Below are 22,833 nucleotides of genomic sequence, written 5' to 3'. Positions count from 1 at the left end.
ACCTGACGGGCTGACAAATTGTTCGGTGCAAGACTATGAAACTTCAAAAACAAGTCAAAGACTTTTAAAATCAATATGAAAACTGCTGCTGGAGGAGAAAGCTTCTTTTGTTTACTTCATCTGTTCAGATTTGTGTTATCAGAGGTGTTAGACTGGTGACCTAGGCTACCAGATTGTACAGTACAAAGTAAGTGTGTGTGGATTATCACAGCTCCTGAGTCAAGACAAGTGAACTGTAGCCTATTGAATTCCCAAAGCCTATAGAGACTACCTATCGGCTGGTGTCTGAGTAAGTGCTCTTCATGCACAGTGCAGTTGAGGCTGAAACAATGCTCCATTGTTTGGTTTCAGTTTTGTTTTTTAATTTACATGCTACATTTGCACACGTTATAAACCATTAAAATAAGCAGAATTCAAATGCAGGGTAGTTTGGATCAGATCACGCTGTCCTTCTTCTCACCTCAACCTTGTCAAGAAGACTGACGGCTTGTAAACATATCTGATGCAACAAAGCAGAGCAGTTTCAGTGGCTGCACTCCCAGTCAGGAGGTGTGTGTGTGTGTGTCTGCGATAGGCTACTTGTGGGGACAAATTTCAGACTTAAGACCAGTTTCTTGGAGACAGCTTGTCCAAATTGGGGACAAAAGCCATGTCTCCGAGTGGGGAAAAGCTGATTTTCGGGTCAGCGGTTAAGGTTAGGGTTAGGGTAAGTCTATGTAATGTCCCCAAAAGTGACCTAGGACAATCTGTATGTGTGTGTGTGTGTGTGTGTGTGTGTGTGTGTGTGTGTGTGTGTGTGTGTGTGTGTGTGTGTGTGTCAGCGGTTAAGGTTAGGGTTAGGGTAAGTCTATGTAATGTCCCCAAAAGTGACCTAGGACAATCTGTATGTGTGTGTGTGTGTGTGTGTGTGTGTGTGTGTGTGTGTGTGTGTGTGTGTGTGTGTGTGTGTGTGTGTGTCTGTGTCTGTGTCTGTGTCTGTGTGTGTGTGTGTGTGTGTGTGTGTGTGCGTGTGAGAGGCAGATAAACAGGCGTGGTGTCAGGTGTCTTGTGACTGATTCTTTTGTTTATACAGTCATAAAATGCACTCTTGTACATCCTTCTCTTCCTCCCCCCTCTCCCAGCAAACACCATGTCTTTATCTGAGCTCTCCTGCCTGCAGCCTTTGTACTTTTTCCCGTTTCCCCTCATCTCATGTCCTTATACTCTCGGTTTTTCATTTAGGAGGACAAAATTTGAGCATTTTAAAAATCCCAAATAAAAAAAGACATTTAAAAAAATCCTGCAGAGAGCATTAAATGCTGTAAAATGAGGCTGAGACTATTCAATGAGCTAGCCAAAAGAGCACTACAGGACATCATACAACCTTTGTTCTTCTCCAGACTCATTTAACTATATACATTAACTTCGGACCCTCAGATGGAAAGGTCCAGGGTTTTTCCACTGCCTCTAACAGTTTGAATGTCTTTGCTGTTGCGGTTTAATTGATGATTTAATTATAGGAAAGGTCAAAGAAAACACACATTCATAGTAAATGTTAACATTTATTTAGTATTTCACATTTGGGGGTACCAGACACCAGTTGATTTGAACTCATTTAGGGTCCATATATAAAACCTTAAAGAAGTTCAAATGTCAGAAAAGAGTAGTATACAATATTTTTAATCTCTAATGTCAGGTTGGTATATAACACAACTACAGTATGACAGGACAGGAATACGGATGACTGATGAGGTGTCTGTGTGTGTGTGTGTGTATTTATGTTTTTTCCCTGTTCCTGTGGTGTGTTTAAGGTTATGTTCTTCCTTGATAATGGTCAGTATTCTCAACAGGTTCCCTGAGAGGCAGAGGTTGCTCCAGGCTGAACATGAGCGTGGGCTCCCTGCTCATTGGCTCGGGGTGGTGCCAGTCACGGTTTATGGGCAGGCCATTTTGCTGTGCAAATGAAGTATCGGCACACAGGTGCGCCGTCTCCTGGTGAGGTGGTGGAGTGAGGCAGAACTCCTCTTTCTCCTGCTGCTCCAAGTGTCTGAGGATGGCTTTGGACAGGAAGTGAGGGTCGTCCACATGCTCATCTAGAAGAAGAAGAAGACAACATGACTTCTAACCCTTTTCATGTTAGTTTTCTGAACGGTTGACCTATGCAATATACTCACTTGTTCAAAAGGTTATCTTTGTTAACAATAATATAAGGTGGAACATTTATGCAGTGATACTGGGTTTGTCACTGCCAATACAAAGATAAAAAGTTCGCATTAGGCCTAAGATCATCCTTCATTTCAGCTGCACACTGCACAGCTTAAGGGTTCTATCAACATAACCTTTTTAAAAACACATAAATTGCAAAAGAATCCATAAATACACTAATCCTGATTGTCAGTCCTTGTGGGAAAGTGGATAAGCTAAAAGCTGAAATCCCCCTAAAAGCAGTCTGTCTCATGGTTACACATTTAACTCAGGCACACACACACAATTGGCTGTCCTCCTACCATTGAGAAGGATGAGTTTGAAGCGGTTGCGACACTCCAGCGAGTGATCCAGTATTTCCTGCAGGGTCCTGTAGAAGAGCAGGACCTGCTGCCTGCGCATGGCCTCCCCGAAACCAGCGCTGCTCTCCTGGGACATCTTGTAGAGCGTCAGCAGTGGCGTTGCATATTCCACCACACACTCATGGGCCTGGTTACAAAAAAAGACACAAAAAGATGAGATGAATGCATTTCCTGGACAAATAATCTTTTAAAATCTAGTAATACTGTAGCTCCACATATTACCATGTTTTACAGGTAGATGGTGCTGTCACTGTGCTTTACTAAACTAGTGAATTCTCAGGTTTAACCAGGAGGTGGTACTAATGCTATGCTATGGAAGGTGCTGAAGGTAATGTACTGGACTGTGAATATGGTCACTTCTCTAGGTCTGCTAATAACATATTTATTAAGTTATTTATGCCTTTCAGCTATATTTTCATAGATAAGTCTGTTTGGCTCGTACATTGTTTATTTATGTCCCACATCACAAGACATCTGTTATGAAAAGCCGTCACAAGTTTCAGTTTCTTTTATAGTCTCAAAATATATTTTAAACGAGAACAAAATCCTTTTCAGATAACGTTTGAATGAAAATTAATTGTAATAAATATACCAATAAAGCTATCAATTTGAATAAGGTTCAGTGGTGGAAGACGTGCTTTAATGTTTTACTTAAGTAAAAGTAGCAATACAAGTCCTGCTTTCACAGTAAGTAAAGGTATGTAAGTATTATCATTGGCATTCTGACTTATAAAGTATAAAAAGTAAGCTCATTTTAACTTAGACCTGAGACTCTGGGACACTGATGGACATTTATCACTTTACCAACTTTACCAACAATGAACATAATCATCAGTTTCAGCTAATTTATAAGATTGTCTCATGTTTTGTATGTAAAATCTTCATCTGTAAAGTAATCATAGCTGTCATGAATTACAATTCACAAGTAGAAACAAATAGAATTAAAGCTGCAAGCAGTGCTGATCGGGCCCTTGCACCCTTGCGTACGTCGCCGCGTGGCGCAGTCGAAGGGCTTCTGTTACTCGCATGTAGATGTGTTCAGACCCGGGCTGTTTTCAGACAGTGCAAGAAGATAAACTTCACTTCCTTAGTCCACTATTTTGCCTGCTGCCGGGGCTGCTTCCTTGAAATTTCATAGGGGGCGCTATGGAGCCAGTTTGCATTACTGATTGAATATTGTCTTGTAGATGTGTTCAGGCCGGGACTCTTATCAAACATGTAAAGTTTGGGGCAGATTGGAGCATTTACACTAAAGTTTTGCAATTTCCTCTGGAATGGCGAAACATCAAAACTCAACGCCACGCCACAGCCACACGCTTCAACGATAACTAAATCTTTTAATAACCTTTGATCACAAACTAGTCTAGATGACACACACTAATTTTGAAGTCGTTATGATGAATTCTGTAGGAGGAGTTCGTTAAAAGTGTAAGACATGCGAAATCGCCAAAATTGACAACTAAATTCAAAATGGCTGACTTCCTGTTGGGTTTCAGCTATGGGTCCAAGAGATTTTTTTGTGTGCCCTGGCATGATACATGTGTGTACTGATTTTCATACATGTAGGTTTAACGTGGCGCGGGGGCTGCTTTGTTGGAATATTGTAGGTGGCGCTGTAGAGCCATTCTGCCACACTTATGCCAGCCACCGATACGATATTATAGACTGTAAGACCTGCCATGTGTGTGCAAAGTTTTGTGAGTTTTCAAGCATGTCTTAGCCCTTAAAAACAGCTTTGTATTTTGTGGTGAACAATGTGTTGCCATGGCAACGGCTTTTGATGAAAACTCAAGGGCTTCAGGAGTTATCATCATCAAGGTTTTACACCTTGGCTGACCAAATTTGATGTGTTTCTGACTAACCTGCTAGGAGTAGTTTGCAAAAGAGTGGCGCTTAAAACTTCCTGTTGCCAGTAGGTGGCGCTATGACTGTCATTAAATATGGGCCTTTACATGTCTTCAGACCGGGACTCTTAACAAGCACATGAAATTTGGAAAAGATCAGACCATGTGGAGTCAAGTTATAGGGCTTTGAAATTTCATGGCGAGACATCGAAATTTGCCGTGTCGTCATGGCAACACCTTTCAACAAAAAGTCACCAACTTCAGAATATACAAACTCAAACGTCTTGAGACTATTCTGAGTAAAGTTGAGGTAAATCCAATCGCCGTGCTACCCACAGGGCGTCAAAGCGTAAAACATGTTACTTCCTGTTGCCAGTAGGTGGCGCTATGACTCAGATTCAGTATTGACACATGGATGTGTTCAGGGTTGGACTCTTTACAAGAACAAAAGGTTTGGATCTCTTCGGATCATGTATGCCGGAGTTATGGCTGTTTCACTTTTCATGGCGAAGGATCGAAATTCTACCCCCGGCCACACCCCCTTCGCAATATCGAAAACTCACCGTTTTGATAACTTTTCATCTCCAAGGTCTGTAGATGACACTGACTGAATTTGAAGTTGCTGAGGTCAAATCTCTAGTTCAAGACACTTTTTGATGCGTCTGGTCATGATACATAAGCATAACGAATTTTGTTCTTCTACGACAATCCGTGTTGAGGGGCTCAATTTTCCAAATTTTCTAGAGCCATTTTGCGAGACCCATAAGATATCAAATTTTTCGCCACTCTTGATGTATGTGCAAAGTTAAACAACTTTTCGTGCACGTTTAGGCCCTCAAAAATGCATTTGTTTCAGAAGAAAAATAATAATAGAGAAAAACTCCTTGAGTTACAATAGGGCCTTCGCACTGTCAGTGCTCGGGCTCTAAATATAAAGTAGCATGAAAAGGAAATACTAAAGTTAAGTACAAGTACAGTACTTGAGTTAATGCTACTCTCCACCAGTGGTCTTTATCTTATTTTAGTGAGACATTGTTCTAATGTCACTCAAAGAGGCATGATGGGAGGTCAAAAAGTCATCTTTCCTGTGTATTGACTGCAACTGTAGAATACAGCCAGAACATAAGTTTGGTAATCACTTTGAAATAATTGGTGGCTATTTTGGTCTCACATGAAACTCAGGCTGCCTACATGAAGCTGCAAACTTTCTTTCCCTCGACTAGACTACAGAGGTGGTTTTGAGTACAATCATTCTTAGATTTGTGACATCAAACACCTTGAATATAGAGCACATTGACATCTTGAAATGTTGAAAAAAATATACTGAAAGAGCCCCTTAAGTTACTTTACTCTGACTCTCTCTCTCTTTCTCTCTCTCGCATTTAAGCTGTGCAGTCTTTACAAATCTGATCAAAGGAGAAAACATGAGCACACTGAGTCTTTCAACCCACACTGGCAATAAGAAAACCGACACTGACTTGAATTACAGCACAAGCAGCTCAGTGGCATTCAAACTGCAGCTTCTCTTCTTACCTTATTTAATACTGACTGAATAGTTTACGCTGCATCTGAGAGACATTTGTGTAGTAATCTGCTTCAGATTGCAGATTATCTGGTGAAAGGTATGATGGGTAATCACTTTTTTGCAATACAATATCAGATATTTAATTTAAAATAACAATGGGATACAGGTCTGTGATGAACTCAAGACCTGTCTAGGAAGTTTCTGTGCCTTTTGCTCAATGCCTGTTGGTTCTTTTTCAGCCACACTTGACCCTTGCAAGCACAGAAAATGATAGTCTCACAATACCAGACATTGGAGATCTCGTTCATTTTGTTTCTACCCAGTTTTATCAATGAAACCTGGGAGATTGTCCTCAGTCTCTATAAGTGAAGCGTTTACAGACTGACCTGTGAGTCTAAGAAAATGGATTGATGGAAAACATTCCCACCAACCTTCCCATGCTCATCCACTACTCTGTAGACACTGTGCTTGTAGACCCGTCCCCGCACCCCCGCCCTGTCTATTTCGTTGTTAGGGAGGTTGTCATAGAAATGAATGTTGTCGTCCTCGTCTTCCAGCTTGTGAGAGATGTTGGCGTTTAGAGGTATGAGGATGAGAAGCTTCCTGGAGCCACGACCCCAGTAGGGACAGCTGGCCTGGTGCGTGGCCTGAAATGCTGTGATGGAGTCCTCCAACCCTGAGTGGACACACACAAACACACACTCACTCACAGATTCACTCATATCTGTTTATTCACATGTATTCATTCCTGTAGGATTATACTTATTCTGGTTAGGGTGTTGGAACAAAAGAGGTTGTCTGAAAACGGGCAGCTACTGTATAACCAACTAAATTGTTAACATAATACAGGTAAAGTCCACAAACTGGTATTCAAATGATCACTGCAGAATTTGAAAGAACAGGAATCAAATGGGCATGGTGTGTGTGTTTGTGTGTGCTTTGATGTTACTGACGTGGCAGCACCAGACGCAGGTAGCCCAGGTAGAAGGACCAGGCCAGGCCATGGGCCACGTTCATCTTCCTCCCCTCGCAGATGTCTGACACCTCCACATCCGACGGACCCTGCACACCGACCACAGAAACAGCCAGGGAGGATGTCACAACACCTCACCTTTTGGATTTCTGGAACAGAAAAGGGCATCCCTGTACCCAAGCTGCCCTTTCCTACGTAGGACAACTATATTTTTATATAACTCAGTACAAAAGCAGAGGACAGAGACAGCTACACCCAAGCTTGAGCTGGATTTGAATCTATAATGCTGCCAGTTTCTATAAGGAGTCTGAGGGAACACTGAGCTTTGTTCAAAATTATACATCAAGTCTTTGAGGGCAGTATGAGCACTTGTCCATTCTTGCTGGCGAAGGCATATTTTCCGCCTATTTTTACTCCAGAAATGTCATATCAATTACAATCAACTCATGCTTCAAGGAGTATCTTATATAGGAACCTTTCTGTCTGAAGTATAATCCTTTTATGTTAAAACCAAACTATTTTTCACATGTACCAAACTCTGTTCGATCTGCAGAGTCCCTCTCAATCTTTAAGAAAAGACTAAAGACCCAGCTCTTTCACGAACACCTCTGCACTTGATGGACTGTAGGTGGAGAAAAAACAAAAAGACTATACTTAAAAAAAACAAAAAGAAAAAACTTGCTCCTATGCAATCTATGCATTTCCTTGGTGCACTGCCTGTTGGCATCTACGTCCTATCGGACTCAAACTTAAGCTTTATGGCACTTACGTATGTTGTTGTCTCCTGACTAGATCCCTGCATATTGTATCAGTCTCAGATGTGCATCACTTTGGATAAAAGCATCTGCTAAATGAAAAATGTAAATGTACCATGGTGCTCTGAGCTGTAACAATGACAATTATCTTTCTATATTACATTACATTCATTTGCAATAAGCGCATTTTGTTAAGGAGGGCACCCCTCTAGTCCAGGGGCTTATTAAAAGTCCTGACTAATTGTATTTATTATTTATGAGTTATTGGTTTTGCATTTAGTCATTAGTATTATTCTTGTTTCAGTGAAATAAAATGTTTTTTCACACTTAGTTTTTAGTGTAGTTTTAGTAAACTATAATACCTGTTGTATCATCCGAATGATTTTGTTGAACTTTACTAACCGTGTATTATGCCTTACAGGTATGTTTATTTGAGTAAATGTTTAAACCAGTTACAGCCTGTTTAGAATCAAGGTCATAGCATTGCTTTGTGTGTGTGTGTGTTGCATTATAGACTGTCCTGTGTGTGTATATGAGTTAACTTACAGCACGTTCTGGGATTTTCCATAAGTTTCATGTCCATATAAGAGTTTTCTGTTCCCCTAATTGGGATGATCAGCTCATGTCGCATGGGTATATAAAGATAAAGAAGAAAAACAGCTCTCTCTCTGCTATACTGAAACCCTACATTGGTTTTGGACTTGACTTTGAATAGCATTTATATTGTAAAGGAACAAGAGCTAGTTTTCATCAAGTATATGAAGTGCAACCCTTCTGAATAGATAAAAGCTGGAATAGATTGACATGGCAGTTACGGGTGTGGAGGCAGGTCTGATCTCAGTGAAGAACTCTAAATTATCTAAATGAACCAGGATTGTGAAGAAAAAGATATATTCCCTCTGCCCAGTTATGCCAGTTGTCCAGGACAAAAAAAACATACACCTTAAACCTCTAAAGACATTGTTTTAAAGTATCAAATTTCCTAATCTCCTAAATTAGACTCAAAGTAGACTAAAAGGTTGCTTGTTTCACTATTTGGTAACATTTTGTAATACAGCCTGTGTTTTAGAGAGTAACTTCCCTTCGTTTACCATGTCATTTCTTAGAACTTATGGTGTAATGTAGACTCAAAGTAGACTAAAAGGTTGCTTGTTTCACTATTTAACATCAAATGAGTGTTGTAAACTGACAACATGTTTTTAGCTGGCTGTCGTTAGCTAGCTTGCCCTGGAGGGCTGTATGAGTGCGTGGGTGCATGTAAAGAGGGAGGTGGTTCTGGCTCTTACAGTCACACACATAATGAAACTATTTTTCTTTAAACTAAAACATGATACATGTGTGGAAAAGCGTGAAAGAGTGAAACTAGATTGAAGATAAGAGTTGCTCTTTGCTCGTGAGGTTGGTTAAGGTCAGGTTAGAGAATCATCACAGTAAATGTATATCAGACGTCATTTAATGAAGGAACGCTCAGCCAACTTTCAGCATTGATAAATGACACGACGGACGTCCTCAGTGAAGCTCAGTCTGAGAACGACATCTGAGATCAGGCTGTTGTACAAACACTGGTCTCATTTCTGACTTTGTGTGACAGCATTGAACATTCACCTTGTCAGAACTCTCTTTGATTTGTTTTTTTCAAAGACTCATAGCCACATCAGAGCCATTTTTCTGGGCCAGTGACAGGCAGTGAGGCAGAAACTTGTGAGATAAATTAAGTATTTCTAAATTAATCATAAAATTGGTTTCCAGTAGCTGTTAAAGTGTAAACAAAGTTGAGATACTGCAAATGCTAATGCCCACTCCTACCTGGTTTGGTAACATGCTTGAACACTGGCAGGGTCCTTTAATACAGAATAAGATTCTCATATTCAGAGACCAACATTTATGATTACGGCAGAGAAAAAGAAAGACAGAGACCCCAGAAAAACAAAGATGCTGATGTTTTTGTGTCAGGTCTGGATCTCACCAGGACGCCCAGGCTTTTCAACAGTGCGTAAAGACCAGAGGCTAAGAAGAGGAGTTTCCAGCTTTGGCCTTTGTGTGGGAGAGGATCTCCGCCCAGGTAGAGCAGAAGTACTGCCAGCCCTGCAACCAGCAGGGTCTTCCCCCTCAAACCACAGGCTGTCAGCACCTGGCTCCACAGCGCTCTGCCTCGATACCTGGTAAGAAAAACAGAGAGGAGAAATGTGTTGTTGTCCCTGTAACCATGTCGACGCTGTGGCACTGTGCTGGTGGATGTTCAGCACTTTAACGTAGTCCATGAGTCTTATGGACTCTTATGAGTGTTGATTTCAGTGAAGCGAAAGAGAAAGTTTGTACACACAGTGATGCCAGAAAAGGGGCGGGCATGTCACATGTTTTATGAAACCGAAATGTGGGCTTAATTTAGCAAAAGAAGCACCAATTATACCACTGTGTACCACACAAACTGCCCCATGTGTACCACAAATGTGTCCCATGTGTTTATAAGTAAAATTGACACACCTTGCACATATTAAAGGAAAGGCATTCTCAAACACGAGCACACCTCTCTCTCTCACCTAGTGTTTGCATGGTGCAGTATCTCCTCTGCCATCAGACAGACTCCGTGCATCAGAGGGCCAAGGGTTAGGATGAGTGTTACCATGGCAACCCAGCCAAATAACCTTTCAGGGGACAAAACCATGATGCCTCCTATTGTTATGGCAGCCAGCGCCGCAGCACACACCTTAGGCACATCCCCACGGGGCTGAGGGATGAGAGCATCCTGATCTCGGAGGCACTGCATCTGTGAGGGAGCAGTCACCCGGTGTCAGGGAGCGCTTTTATCATTCAGTGTGCGCAGCCAGCTCACGCACGAAACATTTCAAAACCATTTGAACCAAGTTTTATGTGGTAGTTGAGTGAGAAATATGGCTGTGTTGACTGTAAACACCTTGGACATTCAACGTTCCCCTAACAAAAACAAAATGTTACATAAAGACCACTGTTTAAAGACCACCTCCAGACATGTTTCAAGACATACAAAAATACTCTGCTTTGAATAATAATGTGTGTCTGATAAAAAAAAAAAAGTTTGGTAACACTTTATTACACAGCCTGTGTTTTAGAGTGAAACTTCCTGTCACTTTCCATGTAATTTCTCTGAACTTACAGTGTAATTTCCTCGTTCTCTACTTCATTGTATGAACTTGAAAAAGGACAAGTTGAGAAATTTGTTTATACTTTTGAATATTAGCTCCTAGCAGGCATGCTGAAAACAAACTTACCTCTCTCAAGTGCACAGCTATGGAAGGCTTGTACTGTCATAACAATACAGTAATGTAATAATATACAGTTTAGTATGTCTTTAATTACACAATAATAAGGTATGTAGACAGTTCTTTACCCAGTAAAAATAAACAATCACAATAAACAATATCAAGCATTACAAGACCTTTGACCATCTGATTTTATGAAAAGGGACACATGCTGTAGGTTTTATTACCTTTCATATCATAAACTAAAACTAAAACGTGTCATTTACAACAGACCTGACTAACATTTTGAACAGATAGTGAGAAAAGATTATTGAACATGTCATAAAAAACATTTGATTTTATTGCACTAAATCCATATATATGTGTACTGATTCATACGAAGATATTACACCAGAAGTTCTAAGAAATTACATGGTAAATGAAGGGAAGTTACTCTCTAAGACACAGGCTGTGCTTGCAAAATGTTACCAAGGTTCAATTACCCAATTATACATTTTTGAAATGACATCTTCTCCTTCTACCTTATTAAAAATCCAGAATCTATGAATATATAAATATTGTTCATTTTAAAAGCTTAACTTCTGGACACAAGATGTCTCTGCTTCACTGTAAAGTCCACTCTCAGTGTTTCTGCACTGGAGGCTTCAAATTTCCACACCACACTTGTGTCAGTTGCACACAAGTGTGGCTTCCAAACTAGTCACAAATCATACACTTAAACTCAGATTTTCGATGAGCATGTTGCATGTGTGGCCAGTCATGTGACAGTGTGTGTTTTTCCATCACCTGTTAATAGATACACAGATGCTGTGACATATCTGGCAGTGGTGTGGTGAGAAATGCATTTTCACAAGTTACACACACCCCAGGTGCATTCCAGTAAAACCGCATTTCAATGAAGCAACGAGAGAAAATGTTCCAGTAAGATGCACAGTATAGTATATATATACTAGTTGGTAGTAACTATGTTTGTAATAGATAATACAGTTTCATATCAAATAATAAGGTTATTTTTTTTACACCACACACCACCTAGCTTGGAAAATTGTCTATTAGAATTTGTTCTCAACATTTTCAAATACAATAGCTTGTGTTAATACTGTGTTCTCCTATTGAGATCAGAAAACATCTGTGATTTCTCTCACTGTTAAGAGTAAACGCCCAATCTGATAGTGGACAGTTGGTCTATCTCCATACAAGTTACATTTTACTAGATAAGAAGAAAAATGTATGCAGGCACTCACCTTGCTTGCTTGATTGCTTTATCCACATGAGCGTTTTCCTTTGTCTTTTCTTTTTTCCTCCCCTCTCCTTCTCTCTCCGCCCCATTAGTCATCATCCAATACTTTCAGTTTCAATTTCCAATACATAAGCCTGTGTATTTGTGTACCAAAGTCCCCGGAACATTGAGAGAGGGAGGGGGAGAAAGAGAGAGAGAGAGAGAGAGAGAGAGGGGTGAAGAGATTGAAGGTTATGAAACAGGAAGTTCTCACTTTAAAACTATAAATAGTTTTGTGATGATGCACAGATTTTTAACATTTTCACGTGACAGTGGGCCTCTAGTTAAAATGTTGTTAGTTATTTCACACTAGAAGAGGCCGACATGTTGTTGTGGTCATATTTTGTCCCCTTTGTTGAATCATTTGGATACCTAGGTGTCCATGTAAGGTAAGCAGTAAGGTTTTAGGCCATAACAATCCTCCAAAACTGTGTTGATGCTCCTTATCATACATTCTGAAAAGTCTGTGGAACTCTACTGGAGGGATAAACACCATTTTTTCCAGAAGATATTCCCTAAATTGGTATTTTGATGATGGTAGTGGAGAGTGCTGACTCCCAAAATCTTGGGAGATGAGATCTGGGGACTGTGAAGGTCATAGTGTATGATTTACATAATTTTCCTTCAAATTATTTTTGGCATGTTGTCTTCATTTGACAGTAGACAGCAGAGGTAGACAGAGAAAGAGAGCAGGTAGTCCTGAGCCAGAATCAAACCAGATACAGAGAGTATGTGTCTGACACCACGACCATAACTACCATAGAGGACACTGAGGTCATTACTTTATTTTGGAGATTTGGGGGGTTAATCATGACACAAAGTGAAATTTACATTATACAATTACATACATAACATATATATATGTTTGGGTTTTCTATAAAAATGTTGGTTCTAGTGTTTTTCTTTTCACCAAGTTTGACTGATTTTATGCTAAATAAATTAAAACAAAATAAAATGAATTTATAATTCACAAAACATCTGAATAAAATGCTTTTTTTTAAACCCAGATTTTTTTATTACAGATTTTGGTTTGTGGCTAGTTTCTTAGGTGTGAGGGGAATTTTAATTTAAAGTCCACCTCCACTCAAAAATGTGTTTTTCTTCTTGTTCCTTCAGTTGGATGTTTGAGCTTCATTATGCAGAATGATGTATGTTCAGAGATTGACACTTGAAGACTGTTTTTACATTTATCTGCTGAACGTGGAAAGTTTCTCTGTGCTCACTTAAAATCTGATTTTAAGGGGTGGACCTATTAGTGGGATTTGTGACATCACAACTTGAGGTGGCTATGGCTCAGGAAGTAGAGTGGGTCGTCCCCTAATTGGAAGATCGACAGTTTGATTCCTGGCTCCTCCAGTCCACGTCAGTGTATGAATGAATGGTTAATTTGGCTTGTAGTGTAAAAGCACTTTGAGTGGTTGGAAGACTAGAAAGTCGTTCTATAACTGCAGTTCATGGAAAGCCAATCCTGGACCAATATTCAACCTACACAAGTGTGATGTGGAAACTTGAAGCCTCCAGTGTACAAACACTGAGAATGGACTTTACAGTGAGTCTTGTGTCCAGTAGGAAGACTTAAAAAATCAACAATATTTACATATTTATAGATTCTGGAATTTTTAATGAGGAAGACGGAGTAGATGTCATTTTAAGGACTTTAACAAGATAATTTAACTTTTTTTTATTTTTTAGAAAAACTGTATCAGACACAAATTATTATTCAAAGCAGAGTATTTCATATACATCTTAAAACATGTCTGGAGGGGATCTTAAATGTAGCATGTAATTAGTTACACTCCACCACAACAATATTAATCAAACTACTTTAATAGTAGTTTGTAGAAGAAGAATTAATTTTGATGCTAAGTTTGCTCCTGCATTTAGTCCAGCTATAGGTGCTGGTGTGTAAACTAAAATACATGAAAAACGAGTGAATGTACAAATAATAAAGCTATTGAGGCAGAATTGTACTACAGTTTTATTTTCCACAGAACTGTTGTTTCAACATGACGAGGCTCAGCTCTGCAACACCCAGGCATGCTGCTGTGTAATCATGTTCCTCTGTGATTTTGCAATTGTATAACAGGTCGAGTCAGTACGTCTGGCTTTGATGAAGCCTTCCTCGGTATCATCATGGGGGTTCTTGTGGTTTATCTGTGTGTGTGTGTGTGTGTGTGTCCATGCTCATTGGTAAGGAAATAAAGGCTCAGTATCCATACCAAAGGTTCATGCATATTTTATTCAAGAGTAAAAAAGTGGATCGTCCCATGGGGCATGCTTACAGTGTTAGTGACTGGGGAGTCAAAACAGAAAGAGAGAGAGAGAGAGAGAGAGAGAGAGAGAGAGAGAGAGAGAGAGAGAGAAAGAAAGAACCGTGGCACAATTTCTATGGCACAGGGTCTCCCAGGGGGGTTCACCTCTCCCAAAGAAGCACAACAAGATCAACCAAGGAGCAACGCAACATGAAGAGCAACCAGCAGAGAGAGAGAGCTTAAATATTAAGAATAATGTCCATAATAAATAGAATCATAATAATCATAGAATCATAAATATCAAATAACAAGAGGAATCATCAAGAATTATGATCAGAGAGTACACTTTTTTTTCCTTTAAATTGTGACGGCAACACACCGGCTCTTCTGTTAAAATGTGTCTTGCTGCTTTTTGCTTTGAACAGCGCAAATTGTAACCATGCAATCATGCTTTTGGCTGCCTGAATGCCTGTGCCTCTGTATATAGTATGGTCATTCATCAATGCTAGTTTAATATTTGTTTATCGTTATTCATATTTATCATTAAAAACAACTCCTGTACATTGACAAAGAAGAGAGGAGAGAACGTGGACTCGACACTTTGAATAGAAGCGTACTGTCATTCTGTACAGCGTCGAAAGAAAAACCGGAAACACAGGTCGTGAAAAAAAAAGAAAGAAGAAAAAACATGAAAAAAATCAACAAAATATAACACAAAATGAATACAAAAAAATAAATAAAATTAACATTATGTACAAAATAAATTATTCATTATTCCTCAGTTCATTTATATTAGCCAGCAAAACAAGAAGAAAAGAATTTCCTACCATAGTGAAACACAGAGCACAAATATAATCTTCACATTATTATCAAAGAACTTAACTCTGCATGCACTGATGCGTTAATATAAATGCTTTACAAAGACCTTTTTCTTCTGACTTCTTCTTGTTGTCTTCACCAGAAGAGTCTGTTTCCTCTGTAAAATATCATTTCCTGCTTTTTAGGCCGGAGATTCCCGGCCATCACTGCTGTTTGGCAGCAGACAGCAACGCGGGAAGAAAGAGAGGATGTAGAAAGAGAATGAATAGAGTATGACTTCACATTTCAACTCCCCCCTGGTTCCCTCACATATATAAAGCATCCTACTTCCGCTATACTGCATCTTGCAATCCATGTGACCATATGCATCAGATGTGCAATAAAACCTCTCTATGTATCCTATTTACACACGACAGGTAGGGAGAAACACTTGCTTGCAATCTGACCCGGGGCTCAGTTTCAAGCCTTTCCCGAGAGCTAACCGGCCTTGGACCAGAGGGGATGAGGGAGGGGGGGGGCTTCCACTCGACTTCAAGTGGAGGGTGGGTGCAGTGTAGTGCTACAAAAGCAACTGGGAATCTCCTCCCGAGAGTAAATGGAGAGCGAGGGCTCAGATTAGACTGCAGCTGAGATTATCTCCACACATCTCGCGGCGACAGATAAGCCAACCGCACCACCCCGCACATCAAAAATTTCTCTCGCTGTTGCCCGGCCAATCGGCTGAGATCTGCACACGTTTGCAAACGAAAACACATTTTTCAAATATAACCGCACGGACATTTACATGTTGAAGCATGTGCACGCACGCAGGCAGGCATATCCACAACCCTATAAAATCAATCTATCGCAAAGTTTGGTTCCACTTCCTGTTTTTGGATGCAAACAGGAAAAAGAAGCATACATATCTTTAATGCACCCCCCCCCCCCCCCCCCCCCCCACAACCCCCACCCTGTGCAAACACTTGACCCTGCCCGCCCTGCCCGACACAACACATTCCACCGACACGGCCACATCATGCTGACACTGTCAACCCACTGGTGATCCCCAACATACACGGTGAACAGCGGCTCCTCCTGTTTTGCATGGGGCATGATTTTTGTAGTTTCTTTCCTGTTGTTGTGCAGGTACATGGGAGTTGTAGTTCTCTAAATAGGGTTGATCGGTTCAGTGAAGAGACTCAGCCTTTTGGTGGAAAAGTCCGGGTATGCTCATGCCTTTACATACAGCTGAGGGCAACGGGAAGAGGGTAGATAATCATGTCTGTGTGTGTGTTTGTGTGTGTGTGTTTGTGTGATTGCCTGTGTGTGAAGCCTATTTAATGTATGAAATACTTTGTGTGTGTGTGTGAGATGCGTTTTTCTTGTGTATATATGCCTATGTACAGGTATCTATAAATATGGTACCATATCAGTGTTGTAACTGCAGGTATGTGTCTGGGCATGTGGGAGCGGATGTCCATCACTGTATATTGCTGTTGCTGTCGGTCCCATTGGGCTCTCCCATGTTCATGCGGCCCATCGACAGGCCCACGCTGTTGACGGCGTCGCGCCGCGGTGGCATCCTCTCGTTGATCCGGTCCAGACCTTTGGCCTCCTCGAAGCTGCTGATCCGATGCTGCGGGGAGAAGCCTCGGATGGCTGCGGAGACAAGCGGCCACGCACCCACACACGCAAGACACACAAACATACATACGTGCACGCAGAGTTAATATTTAACAAGACATTTAGTAGAATCTTGTGTATCCAAATCCCTGGAGGCTTGAAGGAAATATTCAGAGCACTGAAATGGATTGAAATTCCAAACCACATTTTATTCATTTATGAAATGAGATAGAGCACACTTTTACAAAGCATTCAGTGTGTGTCTTGAACTGTATTTCACCTTTTAATACTTTCATTTGAGCGCACCGGTAAGGACATTGTAATAATTTTGATCCGGATTTTGCTCCCTTTAGCTTTGGGTTTGGATAAACAAGGTTCTGTCATATATTCACATCAACAGGGTTCTTAAACCAATATCCACACACATCAGCCAGTGTTCATCTGTTGTCTGAACGCTGAGCTAGGATTAGCTCGACCTCTGGCTCACAGTGAACGTAACAGTCAGTGCGACCTGGCCATTGATCCTAGATCAGTAGACACCTGCTATGGAACAAAGCACAGCTGCACAGAAGCGGTCGTTCATAAGTCATTAAAATGTGTTTTGAATGCGTGATGAGTTTTTTGACAGGAAGCCAACTGTTTAAAGAGTTACCACTTAATCCTAAACTGAAGTCGTCTATGAACAAATATTCAAAGGAAAGGTGTCAGGCTCTCCTTTTGTCTGAGCTTGCCAATTTTTGAAGTTCATGACTAATTTGTTCACATTATAGGTTTGGCTACATTTGATCAAATTTGTCAGTTTTTTTGAGATAATGAACTTGACACAGATTTGCAACTATTCCTCTTTCTCAGTGTGTTCAATTAAATAATGTGCCGTTGCACACAAAGTTCTTTCTTAAAGGGGCGCTCCATTGATTTTACACATGCAGCTCAGTACTAGTCATGGGGATGATGTCATCAGGGTTACCTCGGCTTGGGCTTGGAGAATTCAAATTTATAAAGGAAGTTTGACATTTTCGGTAAAACTCTTATTCTCTTTCTTGGCGAGAGTTATATGAGAAGTTAACCTGGCGCTGTCCTAAAAACTTTAAATGTTGTATACAGACAGTTTGTTGTTTTAAAGGGAGTTGTGTGCTGGAACTACTTCTTGGCCCGGCGCAGTGACCTTTTCTCTCTGCTGGCAACTTCATGATAACAAAACAACAAAAAGACTTAAAGAAGTCACTGGTCTTTGCCAAGAAATAGTTCCAGCACACATCTCTCCCCCATAAAAACAACAAGTTATTTTTACTTCTCTGCTTCTGTTTGGATTAAATAAACAACATACAAAATGTACAACTATTCCATTTAACAGAAAGCAAAAACAAAAAAGATGTTACGTGGTTACATTATAGGAAATCCAGCATTTTTGGAGCCTGAAACTAAAACTCCAAACTAGGAAACAAAAATCATGATGTCTCGTCTTCTACTGCTTCAACTTTGACCATTCTTTCTTTTTTTTTTTTAAATCTGTCTTTTTTGAGTTTCCCAGGTTTACTGAAGTGGAGTAATGAATTTCTGTGTCATGTGTCAGGGGACAATTAGAGCCATCACATCTGATGGTGTTTGTTATCAAAACTAATTTCACTAAAACAAACACGAATCCCACAACTTGAAGTTGTGAGATCAGCTGAATTGCACTCTCTGTGTCAACAGATGCTCCTGTGCTGTTCAGGAGGTCTGTCTGGACAGATCAGCGCCACTTTTGAACAACGGCTACTGTCACGTTACCTTTGCATGCATGCAGCTACTCACAAGTACAATATGCCACTGTGTTACACAGCTTACACCCAGCTAACAAGTCAAATTACATAACAGAAAAAAAACACACGAGAGATGTCCATAATTTATTTGCTTAAACAAATTATGGACTCTAGTTCAGGTAAGCTATAGACAATAATACACAGAAGACTACAGTTAAGTAAAGCGTGGCGTAATCTATAAGCCTGCACAAAATACAGTATACTAAACACAAATACCATGAGCACAATCTGTTCAGAAGCACAGCAAGAACCTGGCAGACCCGTCCCGGCTTCTTTCAGCCATTCAGTTTAAATTTTTTTGGGCGGCTGAAACCTCTTTCCATGAAATGTACATGAAATGTGCACACATGCCAAATTGATCTTCTTTTTCCTTACACTGAAGTTCTTAACCATGAGAAACCATATCTGTGGTGAAATATTTTACACTCAAGGTTAACTTACTTAGCTTTCCACAGACTTCAACCACATCCTACTGTCTTCTCCAGCAAATGGAACTTACTCAGCTGTCGTCACATGACCAAGTACAGTACAAAGAGACCTAGATCGCATAACCTGTTATCATGTGACTGAAGCTCTGTGCTTTGGTCATGTGACCATTTGTGGGCGAAGACCATGGGATATGATCAAAAGGTCAGTGAAAAGCGAGATCTTGAGTTTAGAATATTCTACCGAACACAAAGTTTTTGGGGATTGGTTTGTAAAATGAATACAAATATATATTTCTGCTGTTCTGCCGTCGCTTGTAGAGAAACAGATTGATTGCATGTTCATCTTCTACAGAACTACAGCACCTACAGAATATAAAAAGAAAGACTAACACACTGCAGACGATACGAGGCCCGAGTGCCCCCGTCCCCCTTCACAACACCCACTCCCACCTACAGCCCCGCTCTTCTTGTGTGTGTGTGTGTGTGTGAAAACACAGTGTGTGATGTGCAGTGTGTGTTACATCTGAATAAGATGTAAATAAATGTTTGTGTGTATGTGTTGGGAGAGAGGGTGTAGTTGTGTTTCCTGTTTCCCAAGAAAAGGAAAGAGAAGAGTGTGTCTATGTTTGCATGTGAGTGTGTTTTAATGTGGCGGCTTCAGCGTGCAGCGGTTTTAGGCTTTGTGGTGAGCACTGATGCGGTTAGAAGAGCTCAGTGCATCGTGGGTAAAAAAAAATCTATGACCTTATGAGCATGGGTGGCTGAGAGCGCAGCCATGCTACACACACACACACACACACACGCACACGCACAGTGAAATGAGTGGGGGTTTTACCTTCAGCATCCTTAACTGTCTCGATGGCTTCTATGGCCTCAATGGTAGCTGAAGGATGGTCAAACATAAAAGAAGAAGAGAAAGAGAGGAGGACAGGAAGAGAGAGGAGATGACAGAGTCCGAGAGAGGAGATGAAGTACAAAGAAAGAAAGAGGAGAAGAAGAAAGGAGTGAAGGCTGAAACATGCTTCTGTGCAGATATGTGTCTTTGGTTAAGAACGCAAAGATGGGGATTATGGGTAACCATTGCTCGCGGAGGCTTGTCGAGGAGTTGATGTACACACAGTCATCAAAATCTCAGTTATGTGTTGCACTTATATGTAGGTATTTAAAAAATACTGGTTGGTTGAGAGGAAAAGGTTATCAAGTCCAACAACCAGCAAGTCGAATCTAATCACAAAATCACGCAGATGGAAATTGTAGCAGATCGATGTGCAGCTTGCAGTGAGGTGACCTCTCTTCAGATCGTTGTAAGACCTACTCTACACGTTCTGGTTTGGTAAATGCAACACGTCTTCTACTGCAAAACACCGATACGAAGGGCTACACAAGACACCTCCAGATTTGTAAACTCAAAAGCATGTTTCAGGCTTAATTCATGTGAAGCCCTCAGAGCAGCACTGAGGCCATCGCAGGTTAGAGGGCACCTGGTGTTAGCAGTAGCTGGTGTTAGCTCTCTCTCTCCCTCTCACTCTCTCACACACACACACACACTCTGTGGCTGTCCTTCTCTGTTGCAGTCTGTCTGGAGGTGTCTATCTCTTTATGCTGCTACTCCTTACTTTCTGTCTCTTTCTGTCTTTCTCTCTCTCACACATACTCATACACAGACACACAACCAGCAGGCTGTTAGTATCCTCAGCGCCGGTGAGGTGAGGTGGAGAGAGTGAGTTAGGCAGAAGGGATGAGAGGAGATAAACAGCAGTTGAAGAGGAGAAGAGGAAAGAAGGCAGGAAGGAACCTGAGGGTGGTCTGCGTGTACTTGTGGGTGTTTTTCTATGTGTTTGTGTGTTCAGGGTTAAGTTTGAGAGTGTGTTTGTGTGTGGGTGAGTAAAACACTCACCGCTCTGCAGGGTCTGTTTGCCCCCAGACAGCACTCCGCTTGGCAGCATGCCTGTAGGGGTCAGTCCCTTCAGGGTCAACACGTTCTCACTCTCCTCCCTGAGAGACGGACAGACACAGTATACGTGTTTGTGACAGGTGTGTGTGTGGATAGAAAGAGAAAGCAGGTGATAAATAGAGAATTACAGAGAATTACACACTTCCCCACACTGTGCACCTGCAAACTCACAAAAACACCCTTGCTGGTTAAAACACTCGACTCAGAATGTGAGTTAAAGAAAGCAACAATCTGGTGACTGATGATGAACGTCTGTAGAATAATCAGAACTCGACCCACCGTAGAACCGAGAACATTTTGGCCATCTTCCCAATGGCTCGGATTTTGTTCTTGATCACCTCTTTCCTGGCTGCTGCTGCGCTGGCTGTGAGAGAGTCAAGTACAAACGATGCGATTTCTTGTAGTATCATCGTAAAATTCCTGAATATATTTCAGTTATTTATTTATTCACACTTGCGTGGGGTTGAATCACACCGCTTTAATGTCAGCGTTTAGTGTTCCTTACCATCGAAGATCTCCTCGCCGTCGTTCATGAGTTCGTCGTCGGAGCAGATACTCAGGACATTGACCAGCATTTCAGTCACTGCAGGGCAAATAGAGACACAACCGTACTTAACCAGGGACGTAGCGAAGGACAAATCCGACTAAGCTCCGGCTACCCACCAGTCTCTAATCCTGTAAGTAAGGGTTGTCCACTTTTTTTAAGCTGATATAATAGCTGTATTCAGACAATGCGTTTTCAAAAGTGATATCAGAGCAATATTAAGTGTATGAAAGGGATCTAAAGGTGTTCAAGGTACATGACAGGATGAAGACAGAGTAGAAGGATCACACGCTATCAACTTCAATCTAACAAAAACCATTTGCACCTTTATCAGAAAAGTTCACTGCACAATACTTCTTCTGTTTTATGTTCATAGATGATCCAGAAGCTACAGTTCATACAAATGTATCACAAATATAACTTAGAGTGATATTACAAAGATGACTTATATTTTTGCGTCAGACTTCATTGTTTCAATTTATTGCACAAGAGTGAACTGAGCCAGGAAAGCTGCTATTTTATAGTGCTTTATGTGAGATTTATGCCTCCAAATGAAACTGTAAAGCAGCTTATCAAGAGTGAAGTTTATAGTTTTTTGCCTTTACTGCTTCAGGCTACACAAGTCTGACCAGAGTCAGTTTAAATCAAGCATGTTGCACAAAATCATGTCAGCCCCAAAAGCAGGATTTATCCTTCTTGAGGCCCTTTAAAACCTGGTGATCCGTCCGAGTTCAAGCCTGAAAGCCAACAAACCCCAAACAGCTCAGATTTAGATTCAGCGATTAAATCATTTAAACTGACCTGTAATAAACCAGCATTTCAGCTCAAGTCTAGGAGAGGATTCTCCAAAAACTCTATAATAGTATCGTATGTGTGAGACTCCAAGAAGAAGGATATGTGAGTGTGTGTGTGTGTGTGTGTGTGTGTGTGTGTGTGAGATACCTTTTTCTCCCACGAAAGGCAGCGACCAGGTGAAGACGTCCATGAAGTTGGGCAGCCAGTAGGGATGAGGAGAACAGTTAAACTGACGGATGTTCATCACGTTGTTCTCATATTTCAGCACCGCCGCTGGACACACACACACACACACACACACACACACACACACACACACGTACATTAGTCTTTTAATTAGTATTCAGTTAGTTGGTGTTTTATTGTGTCAGCTGATATGACTTTTGTCAGACAGTATTCCCAATATGGTACATGATTACATTTTGTAAAACAAATCTGCAAAATAAGTTAATTTATTGGGGTCATACTGAGAAGAA

General features: G+C 40.9%; 2 protein-coding genes across 9 annotated transcripts in view; both read right to left on the bottom strand.

Moving 5' to 3' along the window:
* Positions 1-1,568: 1,568 nt before the first annotated feature.
* sting1 (stimulator of interferon response cGAMP interactor 1) lies at positions 1,569-12,196 on the bottom strand. The gene is made up of 7 exons (XM_042418079.1): positions 12,127-12,196; positions 10,184-10,410; positions 9,610-9,802; positions 6,869-6,977; positions 6,347-6,591; positions 2,487-2,673; positions 1,569-2,072 (listed from the first exon to the last, which is right to left on the bottom strand). The coding sequence occupies exons 2-7, from the start codon at positions 10,408-10,410 to the stop codon at positions 1,792-1,794; spliced, it is 1,242 nt and encodes a 413-aa protein (XP_042274013.1). The 5' UTR covers positions 12,127-12,196; the 3' UTR covers positions 1,569-1,791.
* Positions 12,197-16,214: 4,018 nt separating this feature from the next.
* The window catches only part of ppp3cb (protein phosphatase 3, catalytic subunit, beta isozyme), a 35,102-nt gene continuing 28,483 nt past the window's right edge, over positions 16,215-22,833 (bottom strand). For all 8 annotated transcript variants that reach the window (XM_042419658.1, XM_042419659.1, XM_042419660.1 and 5 more), the window contains 6 exons: positions 22,505-22,630; positions 21,524-21,601; positions 21,298-21,382; positions 20,962-21,059; positions 19,900-19,947; positions 16,215-16,870 (listed from right to left, as the gene is read on the bottom strand). In XM_042419658.1, the coding sequence (XP_042275592.1) occupies positions 16,692-16,870; positions 19,900-19,947; positions 20,962-21,059; positions 21,298-21,382; positions 21,524-21,601; positions 22,505-22,630 (614 nt within the window). In that variant the 3' untranslated portion in view covers positions 16,215-16,691. The remainder of the gene's footprint in view (positions 16,871-19,899; positions 19,948-20,961; positions 21,060-21,297; positions 21,383-21,523; positions 21,602-22,504; positions 22,631-22,833) is intronic.

Source organism: Thunnus maccoyii, chromosome 8, assembly GCF_910596095.1.
Source record: "Thunnus maccoyii chromosome 8, fThuMac1.1, whole genome shotgun sequence".
Taxonomy (NCBI): Eukaryota; Metazoa; Chordata; class Actinopteri; order Scombriformes; family Scombridae; genus Thunnus; species Thunnus maccoyii.
Note: the sequence above shows the minus strand (reverse complement) of the source record. Positions and strands in the feature narration are given on the sequence as shown.